Consider the following 14,492-nt stretch of genomic DNA (forward strand, 5'->3'; position numbering starts at 1 on the left):
ATTTCGCCGCACTGTTTACGTTCTTCGTACAACCGACATTGATTTCAGCGGTTATTTCACGCAATGTTGCTTGTCTGTTAGCACTGACAACTATATACAAACGCTTCTGCTCTCGGTCCTTGGGTGAAGGGCGTCGGCCACTGCGTAGCCCGTGGTGAGAGGTAATGCTTGAAATCTGGTATTCTCGGCACACTCTTGCAGCTGTGGATGTCGGAATATTGAATTACCTAACGATTTCCAAAGTGCGTCTAGCTCCAATTACCGTTCCGCGTTCAAAGGCTGTTAATTACCGTCGTGTGGCTATAATCACGTCGAAAACCTCTTCACATGGATCACCTGAATAGAAATGACGGCTCCGTCAATGCACTGACCTTTCATGCTTTGTGTACACGACAATACCGCCATCTAAATATGTGTGCATCGTTATTCCATTACTTTCATCATGTCAGTGTACATGAGCTTAACAGATAATCTGAAATCAATATTCCGGCAGAGTTAATGTAACCAAAAGGTAAAATGGGAAAGAGACGTTGAACGACAACATCATTAGAGACGAAAGGGGCGCTCTGACTGGAGAGACATTGTGAAGGACGTTGGTCACGTCCCTTTCGAAGGAAGTATCGCAAAGTTTCCCCTGGGAGATTTTGGGTAACAGTGAAACACCTGTAAGTGGATTGCTGGAGAGGTAATTGAACTTCGATCTTCCGAATGCTAGTTCAGTGACTCACTACAGCGCTACAGCACTCGCTGAGTATTTATAGAAGTTATTTACAAATACTATATAAAGATAAGCACCGTAAGTTCTAAAATATGAGACTGGCAGCATTGGCACAAAATCAGTATTGGTACTATACAGCCTGACAAAAAAGTAAAGCACCTGGAATACATGGCCGAATGTCAATGTAATTTCGCATATGAGCTCACTATCGTGACATATAGAACGGTCACCAGAGTGCGTTAGTACTGTTCACGTTTACTGATGTTACAAAGCCTGATGTGGTATATAAGGGCCATCAACAGCGTCAAACGGTAAGTGAACGCTTTGAATGACACGGAGATGCCGCCTACTCGTGAGAGACAGCGTTATCAGCAACTGACACTGCCTGGACGGGGCGTCATTGTGGTTCTTCATTGGTGTCTTGGTGGAACTGCGCAATATCCAGATTTGTGGGACATTTGGATGTGATAAAAGCCCGATATTGATCTGCGTGGGTGAGCGAAGGCAGGCAGACTAGTGGTCAGGTTTCCGGTCGACCAAGTCTGACCACTAAAAGGGATGATCGTCGTCTTGCACATCAAGCAGATCGTAACCTCTTCACATCTGCGTCTGCGCGTGCTCCGAGAACAAGAAATGGACCCCATGCGACATAATGCGTCACCCCACAGGATTGGTCGGAGACCAGCAGCATCCGCACTAGCGAATAACCGTCCCTTGTGCAGGCTGCGGGCAACAGCACAACAGAAACGGCTGCCTTTGGAGTGGTGCCGTGGCCGGGCCGGGAAGCGTGGACAGTTGATGGACAGAGCCGCACTGTGTTCAGCGATGAGTGGAGATGCTGTGAGTATGGCGGGCACCTGCGAGACGTCTCATACTCCTAGGGCTGGTACTGGCTGACGGAACTGACGGCGCGAGGCGTGGCAGAGTCATCCCGCGCCTCGTGTATTACCTCTCATGCGACAGATTCGTGGTGCCATTTGTCTGTAGGACATTGCTCATTCACACATTAGACGTGTCTCTATCAGCTGCGTGATACTGACTACTCCTGTGGCCAGGAACACCAAGTAGACCTCGCCCCCAAAGAATATGTCTGGGACCAGTTCGGAAGTGAACAGTATCTCAGTCCCAGTATCGAAGGCATCAAGAAACGGCTGTAACAGCTGTCGTGCAGCTTAGCTCGGGAGAAGATACAGCGCCTTCCAAATCTAATCAGCGCTGCATCACGGCAGATGGGGTGCCACGTATACATATAACTGGGCCCATAATGCCAAGTTTGTAAATCTGAGTCGAGTTGTAATTACTTAAATAACATCACAGGCCCTCCCAGCCCGTGAAGTTTCATTTCGTTTCCTCCTCCCCTTGTGGGTGCACCACGCTTTTTGTGAGGCAATGTAATCGCTAGCAGAACATTCAACATCTCTCTGTTGTCAAGCAGCGTCGAGGAGCCTATTAAATTTAAATGTTGCAATGTTTAATTTACTATGCTTGCTTACCTGGTGTCGACTCCAAAGCTGCTTCGGATGGAATTTTGGTATATTCGAGGATTCTCTCCACTGACGTCATCTGACTAAGGACTTCGGTCATTTGCAGGATACCGAACTGTAGCATAACTGTCAGAGTAAGTGACTGTGAAATGGCCAGTCCGACGCCAGATCCACCGAAGGAAGCTGTATAACATGCATTCGAACAGTGAATGATTCTTCAGATCTCTAAACAATGAAATGTAAGTGATTTGCGTACATCGAAACTTCTGTGAATGAAATTTATTAAACAGATCACCATTGGCACATAAAGTACTAAAGACACCACATACAGTTAATTTTTGTACATCAGTAATAAATAAATAAGGATTAGCAGAGGATAAAAGAAGATTCCTATATTACTTAAAAACGAGCTCTTCGTCCAGTCCGTGAAGGGCCAAGGGACGTCTACCGGTGACTGTGTGATCCGCTGTCTTGTGCCTTCATGTGGGTGCGGTATGGAGCGGCATGTGGTCAGCGCACCGCTCTCCCGTCCGTTGTCCGTTTTGCAGACTTTCCAGACCGTAGAGCCACTACCACTGGGCCACGTAGCTTAATTGGCGTCACGAAACTGAACGGATCCCTAACAGTCCTCGCATCAAAGAAAAATCGTTAGGACTACCCGGATCGAACCCGGGTCCTCCACATGGCCGATGACCACTCAGCTGCCGATGCGGATTTTCCGATGTTATAGTTGTAGCACAATGGCAAATTGAATGGAAAATGTATTGTTGACTGGTACAAACAATTTATTTTTTCACAGTGTTTTCCGAAGACTGTCTTTCATCATTAGGTAGATCGTTTTCCATAATTATTTGTGATTCTGAAAGCTGGCGCAGAAGGTTGTATTACATACACAACCTGGATGAAAAGGCTTATTGTGATTCGGATATTACTTATTAATAAATTATTGTCGTTCTGAAATAACTGTGTAATCTCGGAAGGACATCCTTTCGTATGATCAATGTATTCGTCAAGAATATAAGAAAGACATTATTCAGTTGATTACACAGATGCATTATTAATTCTATAAGTCGACAACATTTCGACGCTCTCAGTGATTGGTACTACGTCTCAGTGATCAAAAATGTCTGACTCAAAACTGTTGCTATCATATTTATATCCAGAATGACACAGGCCAGTTACAACTTACAACTGGTTTCTAGAAGATTCGTCCCATTTCATAAGACTGGAGGAAGTATCGGGCAGGTAAGCTCTTTCAAACTTACGATATTTTCTGGACGTTGTGTGGGTACATTCTTCTCACGAAGCACTACTATGGTACGTAACATAATACAGTTACAAAACTCCACGTCAAAAGTAAAAAAAAAGTCTAGTAACATTAATGTGACGACGTGTCAAAAGCAGGAATAGCCACCTTTTGCAGCGAGCACCGTTGTGAGACTTGCAACAAGTCACTGGGGATGTGAAGCCATGCCGACTCCAGCGCCGAGGCAAGTTGCTCTAGGTTTCTCGGTTGAGGATCCGTGGTGTGAGCAGCCCGATAGAGGTGCTCCCACAGATTTTCGATTGGGTTTAAATACGGTGAGATTGATGGCCAGGGGAGTATGGTAAACTCATCCTGGTGCTCTCTGAACCACGCACGTACACTGCGAGCTTGGTGACACTTCGTACTGGCCTTCTGGTAGACGCCACTGTGCCGAAGAAAAATAAACTGCCTGTAGGGCTGGAAATGGTCTCCAAGAACATGTGCATACTTGTGTTGACCCACTGCGTCTTCCAGAATGACAAGACCACCCAGGGAATGCCACGAAAACATTCCCTGGACCACATTTTCCCCTCCTGGTTGCAGGGTGTCTGCTTTCAGACGTTTCGCCCCGTGTGCGTCAATGACCATCAGTTCGATGGAGCGTAAAAGGTGATTCACCTGAAAAGGCCACTTGTCAGCACTCAGTGGACGCCCAGTTACGGTACTGGAGTGCAGATTCCAGCCTTCGTCGCTGAAGAAGTCAGCACGTGTCCCTAAACCAGGCGCCTGCTGCGGGGGCCCCTCCACAGTAACGTCCACTGTACGGTCGTTGAGGAGACACTGTTGGCAGCCCCTTGGTACATCTGAGCGGTCAGTTGCCCAGTAGTTGCACCTCTATTCGCCCAAGAGTATCTCCGCAGTCGCCGTTCACCCCTGTAATCTGTGGCTCGTGGTGCACCACAGTTGCCTCGGAGCCGATTTTGGACAGCGCCGTTCTGCCATGCACGGTATATTTTAAAAACTGCTGCGTGTGAACAGTTTACAAATTCAGCATTTTCGGAAATGCTTCCGCACTTGGCCCGAAAGCCAATGATCATGTCGTTTTGGACGTCACATAAATCGCTCCGTTTCCGCCTTGCGGCAACGACTGCACAGTTTTCGGCGTTCCCCCGAACGCTATATACAGCCTCTACTGCGTGTTCTGCCACCTGCCATCTGTGAGTACTTAGTGCACGTTGACGTCGAACATGGGCTATTGTCACATTACTGTGACTGGACAATGTGTAAGAATAAAATTGAAGTGTAATAATGTCAGTTTTGATGCAAAAGTTTTTTCATTCAGCTGCATCTACATACATACTTCACTAGCCACACCGTATGTATTTGCTGAAGGGTATCCTATACCACTACTAGTTACAGTATTTCCTTTTCTTTCCCACACGAAATTAGAGCAAGAGAAAAACGACTGTCTAGACTGTCTATATACCACGGTACGAGCCCTAATCTCTCTAATCTCATCTTCATATTCCTTCCGCGAAATGTATGTTTACGTCAGTAGAATCGTTCTGCAGTAAGCCTCAAATGCCGGTTCACTAAGTTTAGTCAATAGCGCTCTTCGAAAAGAACGTCGCCTTTCCTCTAGCGGTTCCTATTTGAGTTCTCAAAGTATCTTCGTAATACTTGTGCGTTGTTCGAAGCTACCGGTAATAGATCTAGCAGCCTGCCTCTGAATTTTTTCGATGCCTTCCTTTAGTCCGATCTGGTGCGGATCTCAAACACTCGAACGGTACTTAACAATGGGTCACACTATTGCCTTATATGCGGGCTCCTAAAATTCCCCTAATAACCATTTGCCTTTCCTAATACAACCTGACGTGCTCATTCCACTTCATATCGCTTTGCCATGTTATGCCTAGATAATGAATTCTTGTGTGCAGAAAAGGAAACCGTGGTGAACATCTATAATCCATGATCAGCCACGCTCTGGACGTCCTACCACAGCCACTGGACATCGTTGCCTCATCCACCCTACAGTCCAGACCTGGCACCCTCGGACTTCCATCTCTCTGGGCCCGCTTAAAGATTCTCTATGGGGAACACACTTTGAAGATGACGAGAGTGTCGGTCATGCAGTGAAAACATGGCTACGCTTACGGGACAAGAGCTTTTACCAGCAGGGAACCAGGGAACACATGGTCTTTCACAACGCTGGCGTACGGCCATAAAACGTGATGGAGACTAGTGGAAAAATTGGACATAGACAAGACATGTTGATGTATATTGTCACAAAATTCGGACTCTTAACAATAAATATGTTCTGAGAATAAAATATGGGGAATCACTTATTGAACGACTCTCGTAGTTACGTTGCAATAAGATCCTGCAACGCCGTTCTTACGCGTTCCAGCCAAAATTAAGCCCTGCTGCAACGTTAAGTTCGTGCACGGAAAAACTCACAAGGAGTCAGGAGAAGATAACTTGTCCCTCTGAAACACATTGTTACTGCTGATTTGATTCAGATTTACGCTAGCTGTCTTGTTCCTGCACAGTTTAGACTGCAGTGGCGCGACAGGTGCTGTCACCAAAGCTAGAGTTTAGAGACAGCTCTTGTCCGGTACAGTATGCTGTCCGATACCGCCCGACCTTTCCCTGTATCTTCTACATGCACTTAGACAGAAACTTGCGACGACGTTCACTCAGGCATCGAAACTAAAAGTGTTTGCCGGCAGGAGACTTCATGGTGCAGCTAGGTGCAATTCTGTTACAACTGTGCCGTGGTGTTTTCGGCGAGAGAACAACATAGCACCTCCTACAGCTCAAAGCACTCGACAGTAGCACTACAATGGCACTAGTAAATCAGAACTTTTCTAAAACTGCGAAATCATACCGGAAATTTCATATTTCCAAGACGATCGAGCACCAATGCACTGTTACCTGCATTTAAGAGCAACTTCAAACAGAGATCCGCTTCAGCGGTGGATCGTCCGCAACGGCATGCAGCACTGGCCTGGTCTCACGGTATATGATTCCTTGTTTTAGAGGGTTCGTGAAGATCTCCATCTCTGTGTCTCTTCTTGCAGCAACTTCGGGTGAATGTGATGCCGCAAAGCAAGAGCAGCCAAAGCGCTAACTCCAGACATGCTTACGGAAGTATGGGACGAGTTTGATTGTCGTCTGGATGTTTATCGCGCGTCCAGTTGAAGAAATCGTACATTTGTGAAAGGCGAATGAAAACTCTGATACGAAACATAATTGTAAAATATACCCCAAGAGTTTACGTTTAGTCAAGTAAAAGACATACCAGTGTAAAATCAGATTAATAATCCTATGCGTTACACAAAATGTACTCTAAGATTCCCTCTTCATTGAAGTAGAAGGTAATTTTATAATCTTGTGACAGGATGAACCATTCTGAAACACTCTTAAAATGAAGTGTCTCATTGATTTTTGCCTTCCGAGAAATATGCAAGAAGTCATTGAGGGTGTCTGCGGCCATATTGGCGCTAATGATTACGCACTTATCTTGGTTGCTAAAAAATTTTTCTTTATTTTTAACCTCTCATCATGCGTTTCGGATTATCCCATCATAAGATCTATGGCATAAGAATACAACGTAAAACGAAATAGAGAAATATACATTACAATGAAGCAGTAAAGCTGAGTAACATATTTTTAACATCGAGACACAGCATCTGGTCACTCATAATCAATTCATTACAACATCACTGCCCAAAGTGGCACAGGCAAACAATCTTAGCCATCAGGCTGCATTAGCCACAGTATCAATACGTCTATGACAACAAGCATATCTCTGACATGTCTACGATTATTACAACTGCTTGTTATTTAACCTCAGTTGTATAAAAAGATAATACAAGAGCCCTAATAAATAAGGGCATAACAGTTACATTTCAGTGCTGTTCGGATTATAGTGCAGAAGTTAACTGTCGCAAAGGCTGGGTATAATCGTATAACTAACAATAATTCACAGTGCTCACACACAATTTTTATGCCACAGACCAGATGATGGGGTAATACAGAACCCACAATGGGATGTAAAAAATAATAACAAAAAATTACGACGAATTATGTGTATAATCATCAGATACTGTTTTTATGATTCACAAAGGTTTACCAAAGGTTAAGCAACATTCTGCATTATTCAGCCAGTGTGTGGTTAACAAGTGGGGTTTGATAATATATTTATAGACCACTATATCTGGCTGCACTGATGTACGTTGTTAGCTTCTATACGAGATCGGTGTTCATTGACTCCCTTTGGTGGTATCTGTACATATTTCGTCAGTGGTCATTAAACAATTCCATTAATCAGCAATCAACCGTTGCCTCTGATCAGGTACTAATCAGGCGGTGAGCAATTAGTGTTCGAAGCTAGTAGCAGTTCAAATGGTTCAAATGGCTCTAAGCACTATCGGACTTAACAGCTGAGGTCGTCAGTCCTCTAGAACTTGGAACTACTTAAACCTAACTAACCGAAGGACATCACACACATCCATGCCCGAGGCAGGATTCGAACCTGCGACCGTAGCAGCAACGCGGTTCTTGACCTAGTAGCAGTGATAGCAAAGAGGAATCACCTTGTATCTGGATTAAAGAAGCAGATGATGCATTCTTACAATGTCTAGGTCCGCCACACAGTTTCAATCTGCCAGGAAGTTTAATATATAAATTGCTGTAGGTAACTACATTTGTCAATATATATTTCAATTTAATATTGCTGAACCAAACACATAAGTATTATTTATGCTGCTATGATAAAATGCGCAAGGCAATGTCATATAATGATTTATACAATGACTTATTTGGATATTATTAATACGCATGATTATAAACTGATATTTTTTACATAGAACCACTTTGCGACATGGCTAAATAATTGGCTGTATACAGCAGAAAAACTTACTAAAGATAATTATGGTTTTACAGTACAAAAGAAAGCATGTATTTCCTTGGTATCTTATATCAATAGGAAAACTGAGTAGGATTTTATAAACCTCACCTGTTGAAAGGACGAGGAAACTGTACGTCACAACACCAACAAATGTGCTGCTCAGCAAATCCAGCCATATGCCGAGGGCTGCCGTATTCGTAATGTAAAGAAACCACGCTGACGTATGGCGATCCTGAAGAAGTTGAAAGAAATAAAATGATAAATCATTCAACAACGAGTAAGAACAGTGGTATTGAGAAATAACGGGTACTTCAGAAGTCCGATGTAAATTCTCAGCTCGTAAAACTATTTACTGTCACTATTAATTGAAGTTGATTTCAGTAGAAAGTAACTTTAAGTAAAATAACATGGAACATTTAAACTTGGTTTATAATCTTCTTGAGTATGCGACTGAGTACTGCTGTTAAACGTTCACAACATTACGAGTCAACTCCGTCCTAACGTGATACGCAGGTCTTCAAGGAACGTTGCTGATAGTGTAATTAAAAAAATAAGAAAAAAGCATCAAATTGAAAATCTCTGTTTTTGTTCAAAAGTATTCTAATGGTTGGTATTAAGGGTATCAGGACATTCCTTAATTATTACTGAATAGGAGCAAGAGTACCCTAAGACATCTGTAATGGTACCCCTACAGTTTTCAGTAGCATTGTACTTCCAACACGTGATACTATTTCTTATGTTACTAGACTAAGTCAGAAACTACTGAAGTAGGCTACTTGCACGTATCTGAACGTTAGTTGTCTAATAGCAAAGTAATACATACAAATCCTATGTAGAATATATTCTTTCAATTACGTACCACGTAGGGAGTAGGTATCTAATAAAATGTATTAAGATTAATGCACATGATGGTAATTAAAAACTATTTTTCAGTAGTTTCAAGTGCTGTTTTCTAATAAAAATACTTCGTTTCCTCCACGTCTCCCCATTCTACGAATAACCCCCCCCCCCATCCTCATCCCCTTACTTTAACTCAGATCCTGGGTGCACTCTTCGTACCCAACATCAAAATCAATAAGGTCATGTAATGACAGGAACTTAGCGTGACTGGAATGATGTACCACAAAGTTAAGAAGTGTGGAATAGTACTTCACGTTATTGTAATAAGGTGTATAGATTTTGTTCTCAGCAATTACAGTCTTTCTGGGCTCCAGATGTCGTCTGACCATTAGTAGACGAAAGATAAACAAATTAAAAAATGACAACACATACTAAGATGACGAAACTTATCGGATAACGATATACACACATACAGATGACGATAATATCCACTACACAAGGTATAAAAGGGCGGTGCTTTGGCGGAGCTCTCATTTGTACTCAGGTGACTCATTCCGACGTGATTACGGCCGCATGACGGAAATTAACACACTTTGAACACGGATTGGTGGTTGGAGCTAGACTTTCCATTTCAAAATTCGTTAGGGAATTCAATATTCCGATATCCACAGTATCAAGAGTGTGCTGAGAATAGCAGATTTCAAGCATTACCTCTCACAACCGACAACGCAGTGGCCGACGACCTTCAATTAACGACCGAGACCAACGGCGTTCGCGAATAGTTCTCAGTGCTAACAGACAAGCAACACTGCTTTGAAATAACCGCAGAAATTAATGTGGGACGTACGACGAACATATGCGTTAGGACCGTGCAGCGAAAAGTGGCGTTAGTGGGCTGTGGCAGTGGGCTATGGCAGCAGACGACAGACGCGAGTACCTTTGCTAACAGCACATCGCCTGCTGAGCCTCTCCTGTTCACGTGACCATATCGTTTGGACCTAAGACGACTGGAAAACCATGACCTGGTCAGATGAGTCCCGGTTTCAGTTGGTGGGAGCTGTTGGTAGGGACAGAACAGTAGTTCCCAAAATTTCTTAGATCATCACCCCTGAGTGCAATCAGACATTAGCTAGTATCCCGGCCCTAGCACCTCACTAAACTATGGAATGAAAGACTTCTTCGAAGGCTTTTATTTTTAAAATGATGAAATATTAATGATGTGTAGTTTTTGTGGGTATGTCGGCAGGGGACGGGGGGTGTTAGATTGAATGGCGAAGGAATTCGTAGTGCATTGCAAGTGGTACCCACAACTTCCAGATAAGAAAGCTAACTATTCACAGTGAGAATAGACATTTGTTATAAAACATAATTTCCCTGCATTACTACTCTCCACAGCGGCACTTGCTTGACCTGGACATTGCAGGCCCATTTAAAATCAACCAAGCTGTGTGCACTGCACTTACGGTTCGTAAATCACTTGATTGCTGCACTTTATTGCTTGGAAGACTTCAGGCTGTTAATGCTTTGTGTGTCACACCACAGCCACTAATAGTAATAGTAATAATAATAATAATACAGGACTATAGTAGCCCGTATGTAGTTACTGCCGTGGCGTGCTGTTAGTTAATTTATTTACCTGTTTCGAAGCGTGTAATGAAGCCGTTTCTGGACTATTGCAGGTACTATCTACAACTCGGAGAAGACTTTTCTTGAGATATGGTTCAAATGGCTCTGAGCACTATGGGACTCAACTTCTGAGGTCATCAGTCCCATAGAACTTAGAACTACTTAAACCCAACTAACCTAAGGACATCACACACATCCATACCCGAGGCAGGATTCGAGCCTGCGATCGTAGCGGTCGCGCGGTTCCAGACTGTAGCGCCTAGAACCGCTCGGCCGGTCTTTCTTAAGATATTTAGCATTTGTTTATACAAGGGGGTAATTATCCTCAGGTTGGGAAACACTGGGACAGAGTGTGGCGCAGGGCCCACGAAGACATGGATCCAAGCTGTCAACAGGGCGCTGTGCAATCTTTTGGTGACTCCATGATGGTGTGGACTGTCGAATGAACAGGGTCTTCTAATACAACTGAACAGATCATTCACTGGAAATGGTATGTTCGGCTACTTCATTCACAGACTTCGTTTTTGTGGATGACAATGCCGGGGCAAAATTATTCGAGATTGGTTGGAAGAACACTCTTGACGATTCGAGTGAAAGACTTGGCCACCCATACAGTCCGACATGAATCCCATCGAACGTTTATGAGACATAATGGAGAGGTCAGATCTTGCACAAAATCTTGCATCGGCTACACTTTTGCAACTATGGACAGCTCATTACTTCTGCATTAATGTTCAGTCCATGCGACGTCGAGTTGCTGCACCATTCCGATAAAAAAAAAAGGTCCGACACGATCCCTCTGAGCCTGTCATCTCACTGTATTTTCTGAACAGCGTGTCAGAAGGATTAAAGTGATCAATGAACTCTGATGAACTCTGTGATGTGAGTTTCACGTGCTTAAAGCCAACTGAGGTTTCTACGCAGTAAAACTGGACACAAACGCCGTCTTCGTTACGTTATGCTCTAAACTTTAGATAGGGGAGACACTAATGCCAATGAAAGTACAACACTACTAAGACATTGTCGGCGAAAACCACAAAAATATTGATGACCGTTTGCAATATCGCTTTCCCGTTATCCTTGACTTTTGGATTAACTTCCGGTATAAAGGTGCGCTGCAGGCATGTAACCATTTGTCAATACTTAGCAAGACTTTTTCACCAGTTTTTGGCCTCTGATAACAGAAATCCACATGCTAATAAAATTTTATTCATTTACACATTTTTGCCATAGTTTGTCATAAAAAGATTTAAAAACAGTGTGTACTGTTGAGTTGGCGAGTCACCGTAATGTTGAAGTACCGCCCCTTTGTCAGTTGGCATCAGCAGTGGTCAGCAGCTGTGATGGGTTCCCGAGGCAGCAGAGCGGGTGAAAATGCAAAACAGTTGAGTTCAGCGCCACTGTGAGGCGATGATCGACCGTAGCTCACAGGGAGAGCGGTCTGGTGTACAACAAGGGAGCGGCAGCGAGTTGGAGCAAGCGCCTGGGATCATAGGCAGCAGCAGCAGCAGCAGGGCGACATTTTGCATGCGGCGCCGGCCCGTGGATGGTGCAGCGGCCGGTCTTGTTTACGTCCTAGAGTGGCAGGTTCAGGGAGTCGGCTGCCGAGCAACGCTGGCTGCGAAGATGGGTGGAAGTTGGCTCCAACGGCTGGTGATAAAGGCCGTGCGTGCGTGCGTGTGTGTGTGTGTGTGTGTGTGTGTGTGTGGAGTGTGTGTGTGTGTGTGGAGGACGCGGTGGCCAACTGTCGCTACGGGGCTGGAAGCTGGAGGACGTGTCGAGTCAGCCAGAGAGCAAGCAAGGAAGCACAAAAAGCTGGCAACCCGGCCGGACGTCGTCTCTACAGAGCGGCAATATTGTATGTTAGCAGCGGGGGCAGCCCAGTGGAATCTGATTTGTGCATGCAGAAACCTGGTATCAACATAGGTCCCTGTTCTGAATTAGCGAACGGTGTCTAGCGTGTTGGCTCCAAGGAAGGAGGTTAGCAGACGGTGTGTAACGTATTGGCTGCAAGTGAGGTAGTTAACGCAATTCGATGCACCTGCGCGTTATGATCCATAGAAACGAATTCAGTGCCAAATGCACCCCACGCAGAAGTGGAAGGGATGCATTGTCAAAATGGCTCTGAGCACTATGGGACTTAACTTCTGAGGTCATCAGTCCCCTAGAACTTAGAACTACTTAAACCTAACTAACCTAAGGACATCACACACATCCATGCCCGAGGCAGGATTCGAACCTGCGACCGTAGCGGTCGCGCGGTTCCAGACTGTAGCGCCTAGAACCGCTCAGCCACCCCGGCTGGGGGATGCATTGTCACAATAACATTGACCACTGAGTGATTCCGTTCAAAGACAAAGAAGGTCATACGCCCATGTAACTTTATGCCTCCCCACACCATAACACCTGGACCAGCAAAACGATCATGTTAGAGAATACTGGATATACCCCTCGTAAGGTGAGAGGTGGGAACACATAATTCACTCAGAACCAATGTCGAGCGCGTTCGTTCTAGTAGTCCAGTTGTTATGGTGTGGAAAAGCAGGCCCTAATGTCGCAAGGACGTACTGTCCTCAAAACCTTTGAACTCGCTATACCTACAGGTAATTGTTAGTGTGATACTGTACTCCTTTCCCAAGAGCTTCTTTTTGGGTGTGTATTCGCCCCTGACTTCACTTTTATGGATGACACTGCGCGGTCTTATCCAGAACCTCGGGTGGAGCCTTTGCAACAAGAGAATGTTAGACGAATTTGTTGGACTATCCTTCTCCCGACTTAAATCCCATCGAGCACGCGTGGATAGGTTGAGAAGACGTACTGCGGCAGGCCCACGTGCACCAGCGAGCATCGGGCAGTCGTCAGTCACGATGTGGGGAAATGGAACGCCCTACCACATGAACTGCTTGCCAACCTGTGGCCAGCATAGGAGCACGCTGGAAGGCATGCACTGCTGTCCGTTCCGTGGTGATCAGACACAATACAGCCGGCCGCGGTGGTCTAGCGGTTCTGGCGCTGCAGTCCGGAACCGCGGGACTGCTACGGTCGCAGGTTCGAATGCTGCCTCGGGCATGGGTGTGTGTGATGTCCTTAGGTTAGTTAGGTTTAAGTAGTTCTAAGTTCTAGGGGACTTATGACCTAAGATGTTGAGTCCCATAGTGCTCAGAGCCATTTGCACCATTTTTGAGACACAATACTGAGAACCACGTCTCACATTTTCGTAGTGTTCAGGGACCTTCATGAACTTCGAAGGACAGTATAATTTCTGTTCCCCTCATGACGTTTTTCTTTCAGTTATCTTGTGTTCCATACTGCAGCAGTTCTATCTGTGTATGGTGAAAGTGTCATCGAGCTATGTTACTTGCCAGTAATTCATCAGTGAAAGCTACTTTCGTCCTTAAGTTTTGCACAGCAGTGTAATTACAAATTCAGAAGAGTCGCAAAAGTGTATCTTATACTCGATTGAGCATTTACAATTCTCGCAAAGGTCGGCTCCGAATTGATCCTTGTTTAAAACATCTTGGCTGCACTCGGCAACATTTATTTTGGGAACGGGCGCTGATAACCTCGTTGTTGTGCGCCATAAAACACCAATCATCATCATCATTATACTTGACAATAGTTACACTAGGCACCATTTGGTTGGAGCGATGCAGCAACTGAGAACCA

At 44.7% G+C, this 14,492-nt stretch overlaps 1 protein-coding gene across 2 annotated transcripts in view; it reads right to left on the reverse strand.

The window, feature by feature from the left end:
• Nucleotides 1–14,492, reverse strand: part of LOC126162480 (ATP-binding cassette sub-family C member 4-like) — a 203,846-nt gene that overhangs the window by 35,694 nt on the left and 153,660 nt on the right. For both annotated transcript variants that reach the window (XM_049919023.1, XM_049919022.1), the window contains exons 19-20: nucleotides 8,469–8,592; nucleotides 2,212–2,385 (exon numbers count right to left, since the gene is read on the reverse strand). In XM_049919023.1, the coding sequence (XP_049774980.1) occupies nucleotides 2,212–2,385; nucleotides 8,469–8,592 (298 nt within the window). The remainder of the gene's footprint in view (nucleotides 1–2,211; nucleotides 2,386–8,468; nucleotides 8,593–14,492) is intronic.

The sequence above is a fragment of the Schistocerca cancellata genome, chromosome 2 (assembly GCF_023864275.1).
Source record: "Schistocerca cancellata isolate TAMUIC-IGC-003103 chromosome 2, iqSchCanc2.1, whole genome shotgun sequence".
In the NCBI taxonomy this organism is placed as follows: Eukaryota; Metazoa; Arthropoda; class Insecta; order Orthoptera; family Acrididae; genus Schistocerca; species Schistocerca cancellata.